General features: G+C 32.2%; 1 protein-coding gene across 3 annotated transcripts in view; it reads left to right on the top strand.

Annotated features, from left to right (window-relative positions):
• Window positions 1–24,397, top strand: part of LOC106874430 (uncharacterized) — a 1,214,035-nt gene extending 1,189,638 nt beyond the window's left edge. For all 3 annotated transcript variants that reach the window (XM_052978428.1, XM_052978427.1, XM_052978429.1), the window contains 2 exons: window positions 3,392–3,530; window positions 18,221–24,397. In XM_052978428.1, coding sequence (XP_052834388.1) covers window positions 3,392–3,530; window positions 18,221–18,390 — 309 coding nt within the window. In that variant the 3' untranslated portion in view covers window positions 18,391–24,397. The remainder of the gene's footprint in view (window positions 1–3,391; window positions 3,531–18,220) is intronic.
• Window positions 24,398–25,542: the final 1,145 nt, after the last annotated feature.

Genomic DNA, 25,542 nt, shown 5'->3' with positions numbered 1-25,542 from the left:
ACTTTTGTTTGCCTTGCGATGCCATGCTGGGACCAGACACAGGACTAAAGAGACCGGAAGGAATTAGTTGTTCTCTGCAACCTGAAAGATATTTCCTCATCCAGGAAGCAAGAACAGCTGAGTGTACTGCCCAGGTAGACCAACTTCAGAATTGTTCCTTCAACCAAGATAGTTGGTTTCACAAATGGATTTCCTGGTGCAGGCTGGAACATTACAACAGGCTAATGCTGAGTCCAAATGCCTTGCAAGAAGCAGAAATGCAATTCATGAGTATTTGCATGTCATCCACTGTATGAGTGACTAAGTCTCAGTCATCTGCATAAAGGAGGTCACGAATAATAGACTGGAGAACTTTTGAATTGGCAGCAAATCGGTGAAGATTAAAGAGGCGGCCAGAAGATCAATATCTGACATATATTCCCAGAGAGCTAACCTTAGCAAAAGCATGAGTAAAAGCAGCAGCAAAGTACGAAGAAAAGAGAGTTGGGGCAAGGATGTCACTCTGCTTGACACCATTCTCTACAGGAATGGGTCCCACCATGCCACCACCAACATTGACCCAAGCCTCCATCCCATCATGAAATGATTTAATTATAGATACAAAGTGATCCAGACATCCAAGTTTGCCAAGTATTTTCCATAGAAAGGCCCTATTTACAGTATCAAAGGCCTTTGTTAAATCAATGCATACCTGGACAAGATCCATATTCTGCTCATAGTACTTCTCCTGCATTTGACTTGCTGTGAAAATCATATCCATTGTCCCTCTACCAGATCGGAAGCCTCATTGAGATTCTGATAGGACATCATTTACGAGATACCCATTCAGACGGGTAAGAAGAATATTTGCCAGAACCTTGCCAGCAGCTGATAATAGAGCAATACCTCTGTAGTTACCACACATTGTTCTGGCTCCTTTTCCTTTGTATAGAGGAAGAATAATTGCATCCTTCTAGTCCTTAGGCATTGCACCCTTCTAGTCCTTAGGCATTGCACCATCCCTCCAGACTGCACTAATAAGTTCATGAAGGGACTGTGTGATGTAATTACCACCAAATTGCAAGACCTCAGCACAAATTGCATCCTTTCCAGGTGCCCTACCAAGATTCAATTTATTTATTGATGTCATTACTTCATCTCTTGAAGGTGAGGTGTTTAAAGAGCCAATGATGTCTTTGTTGCATAGTATCAATCACTGTTTTATCCACAACTGGCTTATGGTTTAGGAGTTCAGAGAAGAGTTCAATCCAGCGACCTGTGATTTCTGTTGATTTAGTAAACAGAGTGGAAGACTCCTTGGAAAGCAAAGGAGCTGATGTGGAGCTCTTAGGTCCATAAGCTTGCTTCATAAGATGGTAAAGCTTCTCGCTGTCATTTGCATCAGCAGCAGCCTGAACATCACGAGCAAGATCCTCCCACCAAGTGTTCTGCATCTTCCTGAGAGATCGCTGCAGTAGTGATTTTACACTGTTATTGTGGGCAAGTGCTAGACTTCGCTGCACAGTGGACAGTTCTCTGTGTAGCAATACACTGTGGGCATAGCGCTTTACCACCAATAGTCGCTGAATTTCAGCATCATTTTCAACAAACCAGTCTCTGTGCCTGGCAGTAACATACCCCAGTGTTTCATGGGATATGCTACACTGGGATATAAACAGATACATACATACATACATACATACAATCACTTGGATTTTTGACAAAATTGAATAAAAACTGAACATTTAGTTTTCAATCAAATTTATACTTTATCTTTTTTGTTTATCCTTGAATTTTGATACAAATTTCAATTTGTACATATTTCCAATATAATTTGAATGCTCACACCCTTAATTTATGCTTATGCAAATAGCAAACTGGAATTTAGAACAACAAAAATGTAAATAAAAACCTGCTACAAACATGAAACAGTTTTTTTTCTCTTTGTTAAAGCCATTTAACATTCTACTAATCTGTGTTTATCAGAGGATAATTTAATAACAACTGTATTTTCAGTTAAGGGATAACAGAAATTAGATATACCCTGTTGTCCTTTGAGAAAATAATTCAAGTAAATACTTCAACAGATTTAAGCCTTCTAGATTATCATGGAGAAAAAGAAAATATAAGAATAAAAAGAAATATAGCCCAAGTTGCACTACTTTGTATCAGATTGTAATTAATTCATGTCACATGTCTTATAACTGACCTTGTTTGTGTGTGTGTGTGTGTGTGTGTGTGTGTGTAGATGTGGGCATGCACAGACATGTGTGTGTATATATGTATCTCAGATGCAGGCACAGGTTTGTCTTTACTATTTTGTTCCATGTCTTCTTGGGTTTCCTTCTTTCACAGCTTCAATTCGCATTTAGTAACCTGTGCCCTTTTATGCAGCTGTCTTCATCCCTATGCATCACATTACCATACCATTGCAGTCTTCTCTCTAGCAAACTACATCTAATATCTTTCCTATACCCAATTTTACAACTCTGTGAGTTTTCATCTCAGCTATGACCGCCACAGATATAAATGTTCAATGATCTTTCATATTTTTCAGAAATGATTTCATGTGTACACAGATGATCTTTCACTTTATAGCAAACTTTTCTTTCTTTATTTATTTCTTTATTTATTTATTTTACATGCATAGGGTTCCAGGATTTATTAATAGTTTATAAAAACATATATAACTGTGTAGTTAAGAATTTTGCTTCATAACCATGTGTTTTAAAGTTTATTTCCACTGCATACCACTGTGAAAAGGAGCCTTCTTTGGTCTTGGGCTGACCAATGCCTTGTGAGTTGAAGTAGTAGATGAGAACTCTAAGAAGCTTGTAAGACACGTGTATGCATGTGTGTATGTGTGTGTGTGTGTGTGTGCTTCTGTCTTCTGTCTTTCCTTTATCTAAACGTTGATTGTATGCTGCATAGAAACAAGGTCTTAATATTCACCATGCACTCTGACAAAACCACACCCAGCTATTGTGTTGTTTATTGTTTGAAGGACTAGAGCAAATATTCTTTTCTACTCTAGGCACACAGCTTAAAATTTTGGGGGAGGGGGCCAGTCAATTAGATCGACCTTAGTATGCAACTGGTACTTAATTTATTGACCCTGAAAGGATGAAAGACAAAGTCGCCTTGGTGGAATATGAACTCAGAACGTAAAGACAGACGAAACACCACTAAGCGTTTTGCCTGGTGTGCTAATGTTTCTGCCAGCTTGCCACCTTGACTACAGCAAATATTACCTTATTTGGAAACAGGTGAGGGTTAGTATTAGGAAGTAAATAAACTGTAAAAATAAAAAGTGCCTCAATAGGTTTGATAAGTTTCATCTAATGAAAGCTGGTATGGAAATGTAAGTATTAAAATTATGATGATGATGATATTTCTTTTATTGCTGTTTCAGGATAATAAGAAAAAGAAGGGTTCCAACTATATGGGATCACTTTCTAGAGGAACAGCTAATATAGCTAAGAAAATTGGTTCTAAACGATCAGGTCGTGCAGCATCCTCATTTGATCATTCTTCTCTAAACAGTTCTGATGGTAAGTAATTCTTCCCTTACAAAAGAATGAGGTGCAAGACTGTGTAAAAAGGTAGGACGATTTGTTGTAGACACAAAATAGTAAACAACTGTCAACATAATGAGAAATCAATAACAATAATAAGAATTGAGGATTAGTCATTTAAGTATTTGATATGAAGACGATAAAAATGAAAGCATTACAATGTAGTGAGACACATTTATAAGGAAACAAAATAGCTTCACATAAAATTATTCTGTATTAGGTGTGAAAAGTGTACCATACAAATAAAACAGCGATATAGGACTTGTGCATTCATGCACAAACAGACACTCATGCATTTCTGTATCATAACTTCACATTAACATACATGACACTGAATACAGGGATCTTCAGTGGAATGGATATTAGCATAAAACCATGGTACAGACGTAAGAGCACTATATATGTATATATATTATATATATGTGTGTGTGTGTATACATACATATACATACATATAGATATACATACATATAGATATACATACATACATACATGTACACATATGTGTGCATGTACTATACTATAAGAATGGAAGTGTATACTAAACACTTTGATACTTTTTACAAGAACAGGGCACAACATTTGATATACATATACACGTACACATACATACATTTATTGGTGAGGAAGTGGCTACTGATTTAAAAATTCTGCTTCCCAAACTCATGATTTCAAGTTCAGTCCTACTGTATGGCACCTTGAGTGTCTTCCACTATAACCCCCAGACTGACCAAAGCCTTGTGAGTGGATTTGGTAGACAGAAACTGAAAGAAGTTCATCATGTGCATGTGTCTTGACATCAGGTGATTGTTATAAATGAATGCCATTCATTTCCAGTATACTGCAAAGGTATATCTGGCCATGAGGACATATTATCTGTCTTGGAACCAGATAAGGGTTGATGACAAGAAGAGTACCCAAATATAGAGAGTCTGCCTCAATAAACTCTATTTGACCCAATCTGTAAGCCAGAAAATGTAGCAGTCATATACATATATCAATAAAGTGAATATATTCATCAAAGTATACAGTATTGTAGATCCATTTCAGTCAAGATATTAGGTAATGAAATGAATACCAAAGACCGCTCTCATCAGACTGGCCAGTGTGAAAGAAAATGGTGACTGCTTTCCCTAGTGTATATTTTGATCAATATATAAACACACACACAAGGAAAGAGAGAGAGAGAGAGAGAAAGTCCTTAAAAATAGGGACAACTAGTCTAGAGGATCAGATGCCTTTAACCCTGAAAAATTTCCATTCTCCACTTTTGCCACCACACATACAGGTGGGATGGATCTTTCTACACACATCAATCTCTAAAATTTACTCTTAGAAGTGTTGGTGTGCTGTGAGAGAGAAAAAATTAAGATTTCAGGCAGTGTCACTTGAAACAATGGATTTTTTTTCCTTTTAGCTTCTTACAGCATACCTATTTATATCAACAAAAAGAAGTTTCTATGGGGTTGCTCAATCTAATAGAAATATTATGATCTTAGATACAATGTCTGAAAACCAAATGGTGGGGTGATCACAGCTAGAACGCCTTTCGATCTAAAGTCAGTTTGATCAGCAATAACCCAAGATTAAACAGCAATATGTTTTTAATTATTTCTGAAATGATTCATTGCAAGGAAAATCAGGTACTCTGTATTGAATAAGCACTAATTTTGTGACCCTACTGTTTAAGAAATAATGACAGTTATAGGTCCTTGAATAGCAGGATATTGGATTAAGTCTTAAGACTAAATATTGTGGAGGTCAGTTGAAAAACTTTCTAATTCATTCAGCTCTTTGTGTGAGGAACCATTTTGTAATAGTATTCAAGAATCTTTCAATATAACTTCACAGAACTCTTTTTTCCAATATAACATGTTTTCAATAAGTGGAATATTGTTAAATTCTTATTTGGAAATACAATTTTTTAAATCAAAATGCCTTGAATGCACTTTTTTAAAAAATTCCTTTTTAATACAAGTTACATTTTAATCAAATGTTCTTTTTAAACTATTTTCTTTTAAAGAACCATGAAAAATGCATATTATATTATTTATAAAAGGTTTTACTGATTTAATGTGACAGTTATAAATATTTCTTGCAAGTGGTTCCTTAAAGAACAAGAATTTTATTTCATGTTTGTATGTAACTTAATTTTATTCTCAAAGAGGGAATCTTTAAAAAAAAACAAATACAATTGATTTTAAGATTTTGACACCAAAAAACAAACAAGCACATTGAGTTAAGGATTCATTCAAATAATTAAATAATTGCATTTTACATGAAAAAAAAATCAATAATTGTTAATTCTTTTAATATTGTTGAACTGATAGAATCATTAACCCTCAGTCAAAATACCTAGTTGTGCTTAGTTGCAGTTCTTTACAGTCTCAGTTCAAATCCTGCTACAACCAACTTCACTTTATATCCTTATATAGTTGATAAAATAAAGCAGTTGCATTGCACAGGGGTTGATATATTCAACTGTATTCAATTTCAAATTTGAAGCCTTACTTCCATGTTAGAAAGTAATATTATTACTATACTTTTTACCAGTTTGTTAATAAAATCAGGAGTGGACAAAGGATAATGATCAAACTGCTTCAGGCTTTCTTAGCTGCCACTTCACAGTTCCAAGGTGTCTGTTATTCTTCCCTCAGGACTTATAACATTCTAAGTGATTATTTCTAACTGTGTGCAGGCTAAGGCAAGCCAAAGTAGACCCATGGCAAACTACTCAAACTATTGCCTATGTGTCTTATTACCCACCACTAATTTATTATCACTTTTACTCAAAAAGATCAGCAGCAACAGATTGCTGTTTGTGTATGTGACTGTGTATTATACTCACTATTTAATCATTGCTTTTATTTACAGGAATCCAAGAACCAAGATTAACACTGTTTATCATTTGGAAGCATACTTAACTTATTGTGCTTATTTAGACTTAGTGTCAAATGCTTAAGGTCTATATTCATATTCATTTAAAATTATTTAAAATTTTACTCAGAAAAAAAGTGTCTTACTTAGGAATACAATACCTTTTTTTTTACCTCCAATCCTTGTATCCTAATAAAAATTGGAATATGTCTTTTTCATTTGAATTCCCCAGCGACCATATGTGTTTCTAAGAATTGAAAATAATTAGAGTAGTTAATATGATCTGAAGTAAATGAAAAAAATTTAAGAGGATCATTCCTCTTTCTTGTAAGGTAAATTGCATTGATTATTTAATTTCTACATTATTCCAATTTCTTGCATAATTTTTAAATTAAAATTTTTTTTTTTTACTTATTTCTCTTTATTTTTTCTATTTTGCAGAATGTTTTTTCTCTCCTCTTTAGAATTCTCTATATTATTCACATATTTTAATTATTACTAATTGGTAAAATCTTAAACAATAATTCTTGAATTACAGTTATTTGGTGAGTGGTTTGATATGATGCTAGGACTCAAATAACTTGCAGCCTTGTAGAATCATTGTTTCCATTAAATGTACAGTGAAATATTTTGTGACATCTAATTTGTAACACACTTTTGGAGAAGGAGCATAGTTACTTATATCTGTCCCAATATTTTACATTGGTCTTATCAACTCAGGAATGACAAAAAGCAAAGTTGAACTTGATAACCTTTGAACCCTGAATATATGTTACAAGATTGCTGGCTTGAATTATGTATAGTTGACAGATTGGCAGAATTGTGAGGGTGTCAGATAGAATGCCTCAAGGTATGTCTTCCTGCACTCTGAGTTCAAATCTCACAAAGATCAATTTTACCTTTTATCCTCTTGGGGTCGGTAAAAGAGTACCAATGCAAGATGGCAGATTGACGGAATGCAAAAACATGAGATCAAATACCATACAGTATCTGTTTTGGTTCTTCGCCATAGTAAACTTAATTCATTACTTATTTTCATGCCACTACCTGGCACTTTAGGTCTTTTTAGCAGTTTCTACACTGCTGCAAACATTAGGCTAACTCTTCAATTTGAAGATACTGTCTTCTCTCCTCCCATCAGTTTCAGAAGCCCCGTGAAAGGGTCATGGGCACAGCCTTTTCTTCCTGACAAGTGGTTAAAAAAATTTTTTAAATGATAAATAATAATCTGAATGAACTCAGGACATGACTAAATGTCATATCACTTTCTCCATAACTCTACTGGCAGAATCATTAGCACACAGGGCAAAATGCTTAGTGGCTTTCATCTATCCTTATGTTCTCAGTTCAAATTCCACCGGGATTAACTTTGCCTTTCATCCTTTCAGGGTCGATAATATAAGTACTAGTTGAGTACCGGGCTTGATGTAATCAACTATCCCCTTGCCCCAAATTTCAGGCCTTGTACCTACAGTAGAAAGGATTATTATTATTATTATTATTATTATTATAACATGAGAATAAATTAAACATTGCAGTGCATGTGCCGTTTAATAGTTGCAATGACTCTACCAAGATGTAACTGTAGAACATTACCATTCATCATAAGCTTTTCCAACATAGTTGAAATCATGAAATATTCATGGCACAAAATGTACTAACTTAATGGAAAAAAAAAAAAAAAAAAAAAAAAAAAAAAAAAGAGTTGTTAGTAATATCCACTATTGATCTTATTCTTTGTATATAGCTATTAAGAATTTTACTATTGTTACAAAATATCCTAATGAGTCTCATAGAATTTTTGACAATAAAAAAAAAAGCTAGGGACTTCTTTGAAAGCATGTTTTTTTTACCATAGATAACAGATATGCTTTGTGTTCATGCCAATGCACACACACCAACACACACAGGCATATGCATACATGTGCACACACACACAGATACACACACACACAATAGTCTTGTTTTGCATACATTTTCATTAGCATGCTTTTGAAGGTTAGAATATATTCATGCACGGACAAACACACTTAAAAATGCACATGCTTACGCATACAGACATATGTATGCATACATACTCACAAACACAAAATACATATATGAACACACACATCAGTCCAAAGTTATATTTTGTAATATACTATTTTTCCATTGCTAGAGAAGGATAACATGTTAAAAAAGTCACACATTTGTTTGCTTTGGAAGAAATTATATCGACAATTCAACTTAGATAATCATAGGTTCTGTTCTCCTAGTTGTCATATAGACAGACTGAGGAAAGGAGAGTTATCTGCCTTGTCATTAAGCTTATTTTCTATTTCTTTAAGAACACTTCTACGTTTCATTTGTTTCATGCATGATTACATGAATTGAATGTTGCTGTAAATCTGGTTGCTTGTTTAGGTTTACTCTGCATATAGTGTATGCATATGGCACATGCAGTCTACTCAGCCAAAGTAAAGTAGTGCCAACCCAGGCAAAAACTATATAAATGTTAATTATCATGTATAAAAAGAAATGACTGCCAATTCTTTACCAAAATATTAATTTAATCTATGAAATTCAAGGTATAATTCAATAAATGAATATATTGATTCCAATAAGACATGATTTCTTTGTGCTTTTCAACCTCAGTGCATATATAAATATGTAATGATATTAAACCCACATACCTTTAATGAAATTTGAAAATAAATTTAACAGAGTAGCAACACAGCAAAATAATTTCTACTGCTTTTGTTCAGTGACATTACAGAGTGAGCAGTGTGTGCATATGTTTGCTTTTGGTAACTGAGTAAATTTTTAGACATTTCATGTGAGTGTATATAATAGAAATGATAAATAATGGTGTATGTGAGGGCATGTATGCAAATACAAATTTATCAAATGACAAATGTATATGTAATGTTATACATGCATAAGTATTTATGCTTGTGTATATAGTTGCAACTCAGTCAACTTTTTATTCTTCCAGTAGATGCATATACATAAGTGCTCATGCTCACACCACATGTGTACATGAGTTTCTTTATTTGTCTAGACATTATGGTACTTTATATATATATATATATATATATAATTATTTATATAAAGGTTTCAATACAATGTATTAAAGCGCTACTAATAGTTTCATATGTTTAGAAGACTCAAACATATTCTTCAAGCGCAAACCACATATCATAGTGAAGTAAAGAAATTGAATAATACAAGAAATGCGAAAAAACTAAGAAGGCAGCATACAGAAAATGCAGACAGTAAACAACAGAAAGCAGAAAACAGAAAATGAAAAATAGTACTAAAACTTCAAAAATAAAAAAGTAAAAGCTATTCTCCTTAGACCTATTCCTGACTGACTTGATATCTTTCCAGCCTTATTATTTAAGGTCTAAGGAGGAGAGTTCTTTTACCTTTTTACTTTCAATTTTTTACATTTTAGTTTCTGCTTTTCATTTTCCATTTTGTGTTTTCCATTGTTTGCTGTCTGCATTTTCTACATGCTGCCTTCTCAGTTTTTTTCGCATTTCTTGTATTATTCAATTTCTTTGGTTTGTTATGATATGTGGTTTGCACCTGGAAAATATGTTTGCATTTTCTCAACACATGAAACTATTAATAGCATTTTAATACATGTATTGTGACTTTTAAATAAATAATATTTATCTCTCACCAGATAAAGTACTTTTTTATTAAATTTTCTGTCACAGAGCAGTATATTATTTATATATATATATATATAATAGTTTAGTGATTTATTGAAACTAAATTTATTTCATAACCTGAGTTTCACACCACTGTCATCTTCAGGTGAGAAGATTCTTGCCTGAAGATTGCAGTGGCACAAAACTTTAGTCACAAGATAAAGCATCAGTTTCAGTAAACTATAGGCTCTACAACATGTATTGAGCACTCCCTCTTAGTTGTCTGATATTCATAAATCCTGTGTGTGTGTGTGTGTGTGTGCATATATATATATGAGTTGTAAATATTATTTGTTGCCAAAATATTTGTACATAATCTCCCATGACGAAAAGAACACATACACACATATATATTGAAGTTATACTTGCACAACAATGTCTTGATCTGAGACTGTAGTGAAACTGAAAAAATTATTTCGTAGAAAAGCCATTTAAAACATAAAGGCTGCTAAATGTATTCTTATATTTCTTTGGGTGTCAAATGAATTTCACGGTTTATGCACATTTTAAATGGCTAAAATGCCTCTTTCATGATGTAAATGCTTATATAAAATCATGCATACACAAATTAATGCATAAACCTTAAACATACGCAAATGCATGAACACTAATTTTCACGCAGCTATATATATGGTCCCACTAAGTTTTATGCATTTTATATATCATTATCATTATTGTTCTATATCTGCTTTCAACACTGAAATTGTTGTGCATATGTGCATTTTAATCCTCTCTCTCTTTCCCTTTCGATTCACTATTATGAAGCTCCTCCCACATCTCATAATTATTTTCATACTCTACCTTCTTTTTGGCATATCAAGAAACATTTTTTCTAATGTATACCTTCATTTTTAAGGGAATAAGATATGATCTTGAGGACATTTGGCTGGTATTTATAGCAGATCAACCTACTACATAGCAGTCCCTTTAGTTATTTCTGTTTAACCTTGGCAGCTTTGGCAGAATGACCAGGATAGACTGACAGAATATGTATTATATCAAGTACAACACGAATCAAAACAACCACATCTAATGTTTACATCTTTTATGTACAATTCCAATAATCAAACAACTGGTGACATTTGACTTTCAAAGAAATTTCTCTTGATGCTCCTGGTTGCTGATAAAATTGTTTTTATTTATCTAATCTTAGTAAAAAGTTTGTTTATTCAGTCTAATGTGGTCACACTTGGACTAGATTGCAACTCTAGCCATAGATGGTAGGACTGTTCATTTTGCTTTTAAGTTGTTAATTAACCTTGCTCATAATTCCAGATATGATCTTTCTGGAGAGGCAGAGATTCCAAAGCAGGCTATACTGAAGGTATGAGTGTACAATGCCTCACTGACTTGCGTTTGAAGTGTTTAATCATACTTTACAAGAACTCAGAAGGAAGACTAAAAGCATAGGTGAAGTAAGTCTTGCTCTCTGGCAATCTCAAGCAAACTCTGCCACTGCAAAGAGTACAACTGCTGATAAGTTGAGAACAACTTTTAAGGATACAGTTCTATATTTAAGAGATGAGGAATTATGTACATTATTTACATTTGACGGATATTTGTCCTTATCTTGTTTGTTGTTAATACAATGTTTCAGCTGATATACCCTCCAGCCTTCATCAGGTGTCTTGGGGAAATTTTGAACCTGAGTTCTCATTCCTAAGGTATTTTTCAATGTTGTTATTATTATTATTATGGGCATATGGCGTAGTGGTTAAGAGCACGGGCTACTAACCCCAAGATTCCGAGTTCGATTCCAGGCAGTGACCTGAATAATAATAATAATAATTATAATAACAACATCAAAAAATACATTAGGAATGAGAACCCAGGTTTGAAATTTTCCCAAGACACCTGATAAAGGCTGGAAGGTATATCAGCCGAAATATTGTGCTAACAACAAGCAAGATGAAGACAAATATCCATCAAATGTAAATAATGAACTTTTAAGGAATTGTATATTTGGAGAGGATCGGGAAAACTTTATCTTTCTACCAAAGTGAGTGCTACACTTCATAGAGATATTTTGGCAGCCAAATTTGCAAAATTTTCACTTCTATTTGGTGCAATAGTCAGTTACCTATTGATATTAGAGGAAAGATGTTAAAATACTAAGACATTATAAAACATCAACTCAGCTAAGAAATGCTATTAGAGGTGTATCCTGGTCTCTCACAAAATTGTAGAAACCCTTAATGCCACCACCATCCAACATAAAAAAATAGAGATAAACCTAGCACGCCTGTTCTACAAAGATGCATTTCTCCTTGCAACTTTATTCTTTATTATTTCTTTCCAGCCTTCTTCACATTTGTTTCCTCCCATATCCCAACTTTCACTACCAAAACAAATCTTATATTTCTCTATAGTCAAGTCCTCTGCTTGAAATTTCAGACCTTTCTCTTCTTCATGGCAGACTAATTTCAGTTTTCATTTTACATATATATTTTTTCTATGCTGGCATAGGTTAGATAGATACTTATTTGAAGTAGTATATTAAAAACCAGACGCCCATTTTGTGTCAATAATTTCCTATTTTACAAGAAAGGATTTTTTTTCACAAGTTAGGGTTTTAGTTATTCCACTGTCTTGAGAGACATTGGGAGTGTAAACATTTTTTTTCACTCAGACAATCTCATGCTAGAAGTGTAACTGACAACTCTCATGCAGAAACACACATAGAAACGAAGGCTTCTATAAAGTTCTTGCCAACCAATTTCACCCCAAGGAATTGGTCAAACCAATTCAATGGTAAAAGACACTTGCATAAGTTGCTGCACAGTTGAACAGAACCTAAAACTATATGGTTGCAAAGTGAAATTCTTAAGCACAGAGATATACCTGTGTCTATAATTTATTCCACTTAAATAACAAAGTACTTCATATGTGGAAAGATTACTGAAGCAGCAATAGAAGTAGAAAGTAGAAAGAGCATGTTTCAGAGCAAGAAGTTGTAGTATGTTGGTGAGAAAGTATTACCAATCAGATGAATGGTCCTTATCTTCTTTTCAATGTAATATAAGATGAAGATGTATGTTGCAGCTGTATGTACTGTCCCAAATATGTGAGCAGTTCTCCAATGTGGATTATATCTGAGCTGTAAACAGGGTCACTGACTAATCAGAACAATGAAATGTAATGTGTCTATTTGTATTTCCTACCAATTTATGTTGAGATTGGCTATAATTGAAAAAGAGAGAGGTAAAGAGAAAGAGAGACATGAAATCAGTTATTAGTTTCATTGATAATTTAATTCCATTCTGTTACTATTTAATGGAAAGCCTGTTCAATACTCATTTGTTGATATAATACATCAATTTTTTCATTTCTCCCTTCCCTTCCTTTTTCTCATTCTTTTTTCTTTCTTCATGATATTATTTATAATATTTTTATGTAATGAAGAAATATGTTTTAGAAAAAATGTTATCCACATTATCATCTTGCTAATCATCATCATTACAGTCAAACTATCCAAAACATTATGGTATTAATATAGCTATTACCAAAGTATTCTGTATCCTTAATACACGAATGGAAGAGTTTCATAAAAGTAATATACTGAGTTGGAAATTTTCTATTAACTGAGATTATCCTTGCAATCAGAAGCTCCCTTTCTCTTTCAAAACCATTCTAAAGGCATTTAAAACATAAAAGACAAGGAGATGACTTCATTAATATCCGCTAATCCCAGTTTTTGGAAAATAAAGACAATACAGTTAGGAAGGATCTTGTCCTTAAAGTCAACTGCTAAAAGGCAATGGACACATTTCTATCTTGTTGGGTAACCTCAGTAAAGGATAATAAAGTCAGTTGGCATGACATAAGTGATCAGTACAGAAACACATGCATGTATGCATACACGCACACACACACACACACACACTTGAAACTGAATTATATTTTTAAAATGTGTATAATAATGTATATACAAACTAGTAGACTCCATGGAATCTCCACAGAATGAAAAAAATTAAGAAATTTAAGAAAGAAAGGATGATTTACATTTTTATTGCATATAAATTTTATAGTGCTTGTGCAATAAATGAAAGAAAAATATACAATAACTACCTATACAATACTCAATACATATATTCATTAATATCTAATTCTGTTGAAACTGCAAGATCAATATATAATAGCATATTCCTTATTACACAATATTTTATCATAATTATTTTACATTGTAAACAATCATAGAGAATATACACAATGATTTCTTTTTTACATTATTAGTTTCAATTCCATTGCAAACTGAAAAAAAATAACACACATGGCTATCTTGCCAACTTATTTCACTTCCAGTCACCATATATTATGATTTAAAAATTTTCATCTGCTAAGCACTCTCTCTCTCTCTCTCTCTCTCTCTCTCTCTTTAACCATGTACTTCCCCTTATCAATTGGTTAATTTCTCTCTTTCTCTCTCTTCACCTCTGACTTCCACTGACCACATGGTTTAGTAGCTATCTGCTGCTTCACTCACTCTCACACTCCCTCTCTGTCAGTCTCACTCACTCCAAATCCCCCTCTTTCAAAAAACTAAGGCATAGTGTGTGAACAAGCAAACATTCAGAATTATAATATAGATGTGCTACGTACAATAATTTGTCAAAGAAAAGCTTCTCGAAAGGATATGTACAAAGTGCATTCAAGAAGTATCCAGCTTCATTTTTTCCCACCAAAACTAATGCCACATGGGCAAAATCCTTTGGGTGGGAGGTTTGCCATCTTTCTTGTGCATACTTGAAAATTTTCACACCAGTAGGCCACATCAGTTCTCAACTGTTATGCGTAGAGTACAGACATAGATGGCCCTAAATGGATTTTCATCTTTATGCAAGATGACCAAATTCATCAAGTAGAGACCATAAACCCATGTCTCATCAGCAGTGATGATGGTCTTAATGAAGTCTGAGCAATTTCTCTGCATGTCCTGCATGTCCTGAGCAATTTCTCTGCACAGTTTCTTCTGCTGTTCCATCAGCACCTTGGGGACAAATATTGCCAACACTCACAGCATGTACAAATCATCTGTTCAAATGGAATTCACTGATTGTGTGCCAATTCCCACCTTGTGAGCAGTTACTTGGATTATTACATGACAGTCTTTCATGGCTATTCACCAAACCTTCTCAATTAGCTCCACATTTCAGCTTGTGGGTGGCCTGCTTGAGTGTGCCTTGCTCTCCACTAAGCTGCAGCCATGTTTGAAGCAATTGTACCACTGTTTGATCTGAGTTTTTCCCATGGCATCATTACCAAATGTCTGCTCAATCTTCTGGATGGTTAGAGCTTGAGTATCACCGAGCTTTTGGCAAAGCTTGATGCAAAATCGCTGTTCAATTCATTTGAGAAAACAAAAATCCAATGCGCACACACTACATGTCTGTACTCGAGGCATAACATCCAGGAACTGATGCCACCTAGTAGAATGAAAATTTTTACACATGGGCAGGAAGGGTGGTGTCACCTTCAACCCAAAGGATTTTACCCACACAGTATTAGTTTTAGCAGGAAAAGTCAGATACATTTTGAATGCACTTTGTATGTAATAAAAAAAAAAAAAGATGTTGCTCAGAATGTTGTTGGCAGATTGTCAGACATGATGTTTTGACTTCATTTGATTTCCTGAGCAATGAACACTCCTGGTTATTCTGAAATAAACCAAAAAAATATTCATTTCAATACAAAAACATTCACTGATATGTGAAAAAAGCTCTCTATGCTAAAATTAAATTAGTATATGCACATAAACCTACATTAGATTAAAATATTGATATGCAAAACATATGTATACATAGAAGGCATTTTTCTCTTTTAAAAGAATTATCTGTGGTGATTGCAAGAGTAACAGTGCAGTGTGTTTTGATACCCTGAAGCTTTGACAGCAATGGTTTTAGATCCTTAGGCAGCTGCAGTTATTGGTAGCTGGAATATCAATCCCAATTTAAAATTAGGTCTCTTTCTTCAACGATAAATCTATGAGTAACTATAGCCTCCTCATCATAACTGCTGAACATTTGCTGGTCAATTTTTATTCTTATTCACATACGTAGCTCATGTCTCATGAATTAACAAAATATTTTGTAGAGCTTCACTAATTTTCCTTAATTAAATAAAAATCTTTGTTGATCTAACATCACCAAATGTTTTAGGATCAAATATCCATGTCTGTTCTTCGTTCCAATTTAGGTCATTTAGCAATGCCATTCTGGAAATTGCATTTTGTGCATGATAAAGATTTCAGTTGTTTATGTTTTTGTTTTGGAGCCATACTTGAGAATATATGTTGAAACTGAATAACTACATCATGGAAAAGCCATTTAATAAAAAGCTATTAAATTCACTTTAAATTTATGTCATGAGTTGTCCACTAAGTAACTGTTTCTGTTTTTGCCATTCTTTTATTGTTCATTCTATTGGTGGCTTCTCAAATGACTAGCAGTATCTGTATTCATATTTTTTAGCATATTCTATCAAATATCAATAAGAAAACTTTGTAAATCCACCACATCAGGTGACGTTTCCACCTTACTCAAAGTCAAAATTGACTTGATACTCAATCTTTTGTGCTGTCACCAAGAGTAAACTTCACTCTACAACAAAGCTGGGCATTTTGTTTCTTTTATGACAGAACAAAAAAATTAAATTATCTGAACCATGCTGCTACACATGAGTTTAATGACTAAATATATTCTTTTTCTAAATTTTAACTTTAAAATATTTTTGTTTTCAAAACTTACCATGTGAATAAGTGCCAGTCATTTTTTAAATCATCAGTGCATTACAATGTCAAAAAGGTTGTCAACTACAGACCAGTAGCAACTAACTTTGGTAGAGCGGTAACATTTTTCTTTTTTTTTTTTTGTGGTGGGGAGTGACAGTAGTTAATAAAAAATCAACTCATACAACTAATTTTGTCAATCCTGCAAAACAGAAGATAATTTTGTTGTTTAGCCGGCCCCGATTTACTAGATCTATGATCAAGTTGTTCCAGCCATAAGCACCTTGTCTTTATTTCTTTCAGATATTCAAGAATGTATTATCAAATATGTCCTTTATCTTTTAAAATGCTGGATGTAATTTGATAGAGATGTGGCTTCTATTTCTAGCAAGCTGAATGACCACATAGAGACTTACACACAAAGCAGAAAAAAACATGAGCATAAAAACAACTGAATTCAAAAGCCTAAAGAAAAATAACAAAATATTGCATGTTCTTTTCTCTACCATTCATGTAAATCTGCCACTTTTACAGTAAAACAACATTTTCCCAGACTAGCAGCATACAAGATGTGGGAGGAAACAAGGAATTGAATCAGAATCATATTTTATCAAACATGAAAGAAAGTGAAGCAAAGCTGAACTTGGCAAGAATTTGAACTCACAGTATAAAGGGACATAACTAAATACCATAAGGCATTTAGTACCACTCTTTACCAGTTCTTCCACCCTATGGCCTTTACTAATATATCCTAATATATCCTAATAACATAGGCACAAGGCCACACATTTTGAGAAAGGAAAAGTTAATTATACCAATTTCAGTACTTGACTGGTACTTATTTTATCACCCCTGGGAAAATGGGCAGCAAAGTAAGCTTGGTGGGATTGGAATACAGATTGTAAGTGAACACAGTAAAGTTCAATGTTCTGACAATTCTGCCATCAACCACCATGTATAGTAAATATATAAATGAAAGGATATTAGCCAGCTTCTTAGGAAATTAAATTATTTATACTTTTAGCATGATCATGTCTTTCATTGCATGGGGCTTTGATCTTATTCATGACTATTCATCATTATGACACACAAGCTACGTGATCTGCTTTGGGTTTTTGCTTTTTTATATTTTGTTTTTATTTTTCAAATCATTGTTTGTTTATTGTCTTATTGATTGATTTATTGATATAATCACTAACGTTTGACAGAAAAGAACAAGCCTGTTATTACAAGGTTAATGTTTATAATAACTGACATTATTTTATATAGAAAAATAATCTCCAGTTTATTCATCCATTTTGCTTGATATATTATTTTAGATAATTACATATACATATTAATATTCAATTTCTTTTTATATTCTACAGAATCTCTTCAGAAAATAACTCGATGGCCATCCCCTTGTACAGGTGATGGGAGCAATTTTGGCGGTGCTGCTGAACTCAGTGGGAGTGGTTCCTCTTTAGAGAAGCGTTCAAGCCATTCTGTTTCCCGCTTCAAAAAGATCTCCAACAAACTCAACTTGAAATTTAAATGAAAGCTTCATCTAGAATACAAAAATCCCAACTATGATAACAGAGACAAAGCTGATGGTGATGACTGCGATGGAGATGTCAAAGATGATGGTGAAAATGTCGCTGATTATGATTAATGACAATGAAATTGATGAATACATAACAATAATAATGGCTTCATTAAAAGGAGACATTTCAAAGTATATTTCCCAATATATTGTCACAGACATACCAGCTTGTATTTATTTTGATTTCATCTACATGTACATACAGAGATACATACATGCATATATGTTGATGGATGTGTGCAAGTGTGTTTATGTATATGTGTGTAATGTCTAAACAAGTTGGTACGCATTACTAATCCTATGCAAAGGAAGTGGTTTATTTCCCACAAATACACCAATGCTACTACTACTAATACTACTTAGTAAGAGTAGCAGTATGACTACTATAAATACTACTATTAGTACAATTATTGTTACTAACCACAACCATTACTATGACCAACAGAAACACAAGTTCCACCACCAGATTTTTGTCTTCAGTTGTGGTCATTTTCATATAGCTAAAATTGGAAAAAAAATAATAATAATAAAAATCAGAAAAAAAAAAAAATTTTTCTTTACTAATGTTCAAAAACACGTTGAAATGTTATTAATAAAGTGAATATAATTTTTTTTCAAATTTTCCACCTAAAATGAACAATACTACTAAAAGCTGTTCAGTGGGAAAATGGTGTGCTAAATCCATTCCATGAAATCATGTAAATCATGAGAAAGAAATGAAGAGACTGTGGATATTGTTTGATATTCAGATAATCCAGTGAACTGCACAGAGTAACAGGGGTTAAAGATAATATATGTGCAGTGATAATGAACATTATTTGTTACATGGGAAAGAGCTAAAATAATATATTGTGTGTGTGTGTGTATTTATATATATACACATGCACACATACAATAAATCATATATATATATATATATATATATATATATATATATATACATACATGTGTATGCACATATATATACATGTTTATGTGCATATATATATGTATTTATATATAATGTACATGGATGTGAACATGTGTATGTGTGTATACTATATATATATATGCATTACATATATATGTATATATACATACATACATACATACATACAAGCACACACATAAAAACACAGCTCATTGTAAATAATTTATATGTACACATGATAAATGCATATATGATATATCAGTATTAGCTAGAAATATATCAATAATTATGGTTTTTCTTATGAATATATGTGTATTCATATATTTGTATGTTCGTTTGTATATCTATCTCTATATATACACACATAAGGCATTGTTTTGTATATATACATATATATATAACAAGCACATACATATCTGCATATACATGCACACAGACACACACATTTTGCATATTGCATGAAACAAAAGAAAAATGAAAGCTAAAGAAAACAAAAATAGAACAAAATTGACAGCTGTTTGCAAAAACAAAAATCATGTAAATGTACTTACCTTTTAACTATTTTTAAAAGTAATCCATTACTATCAATATTGATCTTTTCAAATCACCCGTATAGAACCAAGTGAAATGATTTTTATTTTGTTTTATTCTATCTATTTTTTTTTTTCTGATTGCAACAAAGCTCATTGGAACCACCATACTCAGCCACATACACCATAACAGCTACACAGCAATATATATAAATAAACCCTAAATATATATATTGATCTTATCTAAATTTTTAAGAATATATAGAAACCAAATTTCTTGGATTTTATTGATAAAATCAATAAATTTATTTGTGTTAATATCAAGAAATTAAATCAAACGAAATTAAATTATTAATGATGTATGTGAAAGAGTCTGCCAACTAACTGGTGTTTACTGACAAATAATAGAATGCTGGCTCTTCTGGAATATCTAATTAAGTATGGCATGTAGCTAGAAAAATATCCATCTGTTGTATTTCTAGCATTATACATGTGTGTCTTCATAAAGGTATTCCCAGGGTCCATCATCAATATTTACAGAGTGCTCAATTTAAATGGTGATGATAATGATCATGATGAGATATAATGATGAAAATAAAGGGTTCTCATATTGAATCAAGGCCACATATTTGTAGCAGAAGGGGTATAGGAAATTGAATGATCTGATCTCCCACTACCACTCCAGTTCATGTTTCATATATATTTTTAATCAAATGTCAAAGAATTACAAAGTCATCCTCAACGGGATTTGAACTCAGAAAATAAGGGCAAAATTAAATACTTTAAGGCATTTAGTCTGGTGCTTTACCATTTCTGCTACTGCCATAATCATTTAAAATTAAGAGAAATAATATAAATAATTATGAAAGTTATAAAAACTATTTTTACTTTTAACTATTTTTGTTTTGCCTATTCCTTTCATATCAATAATATCTTTAATAAAGATAAAAATTTATTGTTTAAATTAGGTTTGGAGTACAGTAGATTAAATCAAATCTAGTACATTATTAATGGTTATTTTATCAACCCTTGACAGATGAAATGTAAAAGTCACTTTGGGAGGATTTGAACTCTGAACAATTAATGACAAAATAATACCATTAAGTCAAAGCAGAGAATGACAATAGATTATATTTGGTCTTGTGCTTTACTGTTTCCACCATTCCTATAATTATGTTAGTAATAGTAACAATGATAATGCTAATAAATTAAATGGAGGTAGACATAAACTGTCACCCAGTTTAACACCATCACATGGTTCTAGGGTTCAATCTCGTTGTACTGCACCTTGAGCAGGTATTTGCTATAGTAGGTCCAGGCTGATTAATACCTTGTAAATGGAAATTTGATTGCTGGAAACTTTGCTGAAGCTCAGTGTGTGTGTGTGTGTGTGTGTTTATGTTTTGCAACCTAGTGGCTGCACAAATAGAAATTGATAAGATAAATACCAGACTGAAATAATGTACCAGATTTGATACAAACTCTTGTAGGTAGTCCCCCAACATAGCCACAGTCCAATGAACAAAGCCATTAAAAAATAATGGCATAAAAAGAATATTGCAAAACTTTTATTTCTAAAGATTCAGTTTATATTCTTATCTAATTAACAACTTTTAAAAATGATAATATTAGCTGCTTGTGATATAGTTTATGCCCCTTAAAATGTGAAATGCATTTTATTTTGGTAATATAATATATAGTTGGAATGAACCCATAGGAATAAGAGGTAAGATCTCAATGTGTGACATCATTTCAATTTCCATTTGAAAATAATTCACCTCACTGGCACTGCTTATGTCCTAAAAAGACCCTTGCCTTCACATCAAACTACCCCGCTCCTTGTTCTCCCTACCCCCACCCTCCATCCTTGAGGCCTTGAGTTTGTTTACAATGTCAATATTGAATCTAGTTGAAATTAACCATCACGTTTGCTGCCTGCTTTATATCAACATCTTTCCCTTGGATTTCATCCCCTGCACTTTTTTTCTGCAGCTGTCAACTTGGAACTGTCCAAAAAGAATGTTATTGGCTTGATGTCATTGGTTGTGGAGGTCTGCAATGATCATGGGAACAGTTCCTTCCTTCAGACCAAAACTAATAAGAAACACAAAAAAAAACCCAAAAAAAATATACAAACAAAGGGTTTACAAAATAAGACGAACCTGAATAAATATAACTCTGGACTTTGAATAGTTATAAAATAATGTTTCAAGAAATATAAGCTAGCTTCCATCCTTGAGATATGTGCTACATTCTTTTCACTGCTGAGTGGATAGTGTTAAGAATGGTATCAAGCTGTAGCAAGTCATTTCAATAAAGCGAAAATCTCAAAAACCTTTCAAAATCTATTCCAACCATAACATGGAAAAATGGAAAGAAAATAAATAAGGGTTTCGTTTAGCTTGCTGTACATTAATAATTTGATAAGGTTTCTAAGAAACTTTTTAATATAAATGTCCCTTTTCAGACAGAAGATTTTATTGAAAGTAAATTGATAGACCTCTTTCATGCTAATTAACCAGTAGTGGCATATATAGATTCTGCTCTTATGTAAAAGACATCAAAAGAACTGTGACAGCTTGTCATGGCACATCTTTATTAATAAAGTCCCTGCTTCTTTGACTGGCTAATGTTAAAGATAGAACTTGTAAGTCTAATTATACTAGTCTTTGTATATAATATCAGATGCTTCCCAACAGATGAAAGATGGAGCTATTAATTGCATTAGCATAAATTGTCTCTTCTAAGAGTTGGAAGCTAATAACTGATTTACTTATACGTAGGCAAAAAACTGATTCCAGAGTAAGGTAGCATGCACATTGTTTTGGAGACCTTCTTTGAATGTATCTTCCATAACTAATTTAAATGGCATTTAATATAAATAATTCACTGACTAAATTGGTATGTGAAATACAATCAATATTTTGCATGTGTCCTTCAAGTTGTTATTTGCTTTATCTGCAAATAGTTCCTTTCTGAACATAATTTCTGCTGTAAATGTCATATATCAACTAAGATTGTTTGTTGTATCTGTAGCAAGTGAAGCTCTGAGCTTACACTGTTCCAACTGCATTGTCTTGTGATATATTCTTATATTAATTTCATGTAGTTTAAAACTTGCAGAGATTTTGGGCCACCTAGGCTTCAGACTTTAGGTTTCCAATTCTTTTATTTTCATTTTACTGCTTTCGATCATTGGACTGCAGCCATGCAGTAGTGGCACCACACTAAAGGGTTTTAATCATTTATATCACTCCTAATTTGTTGTATTTCACTTTTCCCATAAAATAAAAATGACTAAATGGGCAGTGACAAAGGGAGATAATTAGATATTTAAAATAATCATGGAATTCGAGAGCTTATAAGTATCCATCTAATTCCTTATGATCAAGGGCAGATTCAAGATCCCATTCAGATGGATCCATTATATTTATTTGCAATAGTTTTACAGAATATGTACTATTAAAATTATCTCAAGCTACCAATGGAATATATATGAACAAAAGCTAATGAATTTAGCTCTATTTCTCATTATTGTGATAGAGAGCTACATCAGCTTGCAATGAAGGCTGTGAAGGCACAAGAAGTAAAACTGTTTAGATTGCCAAACCAAAAAGTTATATACCATTGTGAGAAAGTATAAATACTAAAAATAACTCTTATTTGCACTTCTAATCATAATCATATAAAAAAAAGTTTGTAAGTAAATAAAATGAAACAGAATTTTAACTTATAAGTTTGGCTTTTGCTTTAAAATAATTAGTAATGAAGTCACTAACATACTTCACACTATGAGCCACAAAATTTAAATTGAAATAACATCTATATTGAAAGGAACAAAAATCATCTACACGATCAACTCTGATAAAGATAGAAAAGGAAGACAACCACTGGAATTTAAATTAATTAAAAATACAATGCAGTGGGAAGCGTGTCTGATCTTTTGACAGTATGGTGACAACTCCGGACATGTTTCAGTCATATTAGGCCTCATTAGTGAAGCATAGTCTAATCATTTGAAAATAATTGAACGTATGTTTGTGTGAGTAAAATCAAAAAAAGGATGTCTATGTAAACTAAAGAACAATGCTTAGTCTAGATGCAAAACATTCACACTGAATCCTTATGACACTATAAATGAATTTGACTTTTTAAAGTATTTTGAATCTCCAATTATCTAAATAAGAATAAGAACACACACAAATACCCAAAGACACAAATAGGTTTTCATATACACAAACATACTCTCTCCTCTTTTTCCTCACTCTTAAACTCAATCTTTCATAAATATGAGAATAAAAGACATAAAAGAGGGAAAGGATTTTTTTTATGGGTGGTATGGTTAGAGGTCAGCTCCTAGCAAGTTGAGTCGACAAAATCAGTTTCAGTTCCTGATAGAAGCCATTCCTATTTCATTTATGCTGCATTTATGATCATAACATACCCTCATCTTATCCTACACATTTTGTGGTCTTCAACTTACATAAGCCAAAAGCTACAAAGAAACTAAAAGTGAATGATTTAGAAAATTTTACAATATCTGGTATGTATTAGAAATATTTAATGAGATGGTGAAAGGGAAGATCAAATAAACATATACAACAAAAACTAACAAAAACTCAAAAAATGTGAAAAAAATTAAACAAAATATTTTAAAAATGCATAAAAAAAGAATGGAAGAATTTTGGTAAAAAACAAGAAATATAAAAAACAATTCAGTCCCTTGAAAAGCAGCCTTATTTTCAAGTACATCCAAACAAGAAATAAATTTTGTGGCATAAATAACAGACAATTTTTTTCATCACATAAAAATAAAAAATTAAATTTAAAAAAAAAATCAAAAAAATATTGAATATTTTTTTTATCTCTAAATAAACTTTTTTTGAGAAGAAAAAACTTTTAAAAATCATCAAAATTTGGAAGTAATATTATTATTCAACTATTTATAATGTTTCATCTTATTTCTATCAAAATGTTTGCAGTCAGAAAAGCGAACCTGAGATTTTGTCAAATCAATCGTTTCATAAAACAATTTTTTATCTGCCTTTTGTATGATGATGATGACGATGATGAAGATGATTATGTTGTTGTTGATGATGTTGTTGTTGTTGTTGTTACTCTTGTTAATATATTGACAATATGTACAAAGTACTATAGGGAACACAAGACTGAAAATTAATATATATATATTCATATATATATATGTATGTGTAATATATGTGTGTGTATGTATACATATATATATGTGTGTGTGTGTATCTAATTTAGCAATGATGTGTAAACACAAGATCTATTTTCTCCATTTTTTGAGATGATATTTATATGCATGCACACACCAGTGTGCATGACTGATGAAGAGTATGTATATAAGTGTACAGCTATGCACACACACACACACATGCACACACAATATATATATGTATATACACGTATATATTATATATATATATATATATATATATATATACATATATATATGTATGCACACATACATACACATGTGTGTACTTGCTTTCACATATGTATGTATACATGTATGTACGTATGTATATATTATTATATACACACATATGTGCATACACCCATACGTGCACACTCATATATATAATGTATGCAACTGGAAAATAATTGTTATCATATGGTCATAATATTATTTATATACATATA

The sequence above is a fragment of the Octopus bimaculoides genome, chromosome 2 (assembly GCF_001194135.2).
Source record: "Octopus bimaculoides isolate UCB-OBI-ISO-001 chromosome 2, ASM119413v2, whole genome shotgun sequence".
In the NCBI taxonomy this organism is placed as follows: Eukaryota; Metazoa; Mollusca; class Cephalopoda; order Octopoda; family Octopodidae; genus Octopus; species Octopus bimaculoides.
This window is presented reverse-complemented; position numbering and strand designations above follow the sequence as displayed.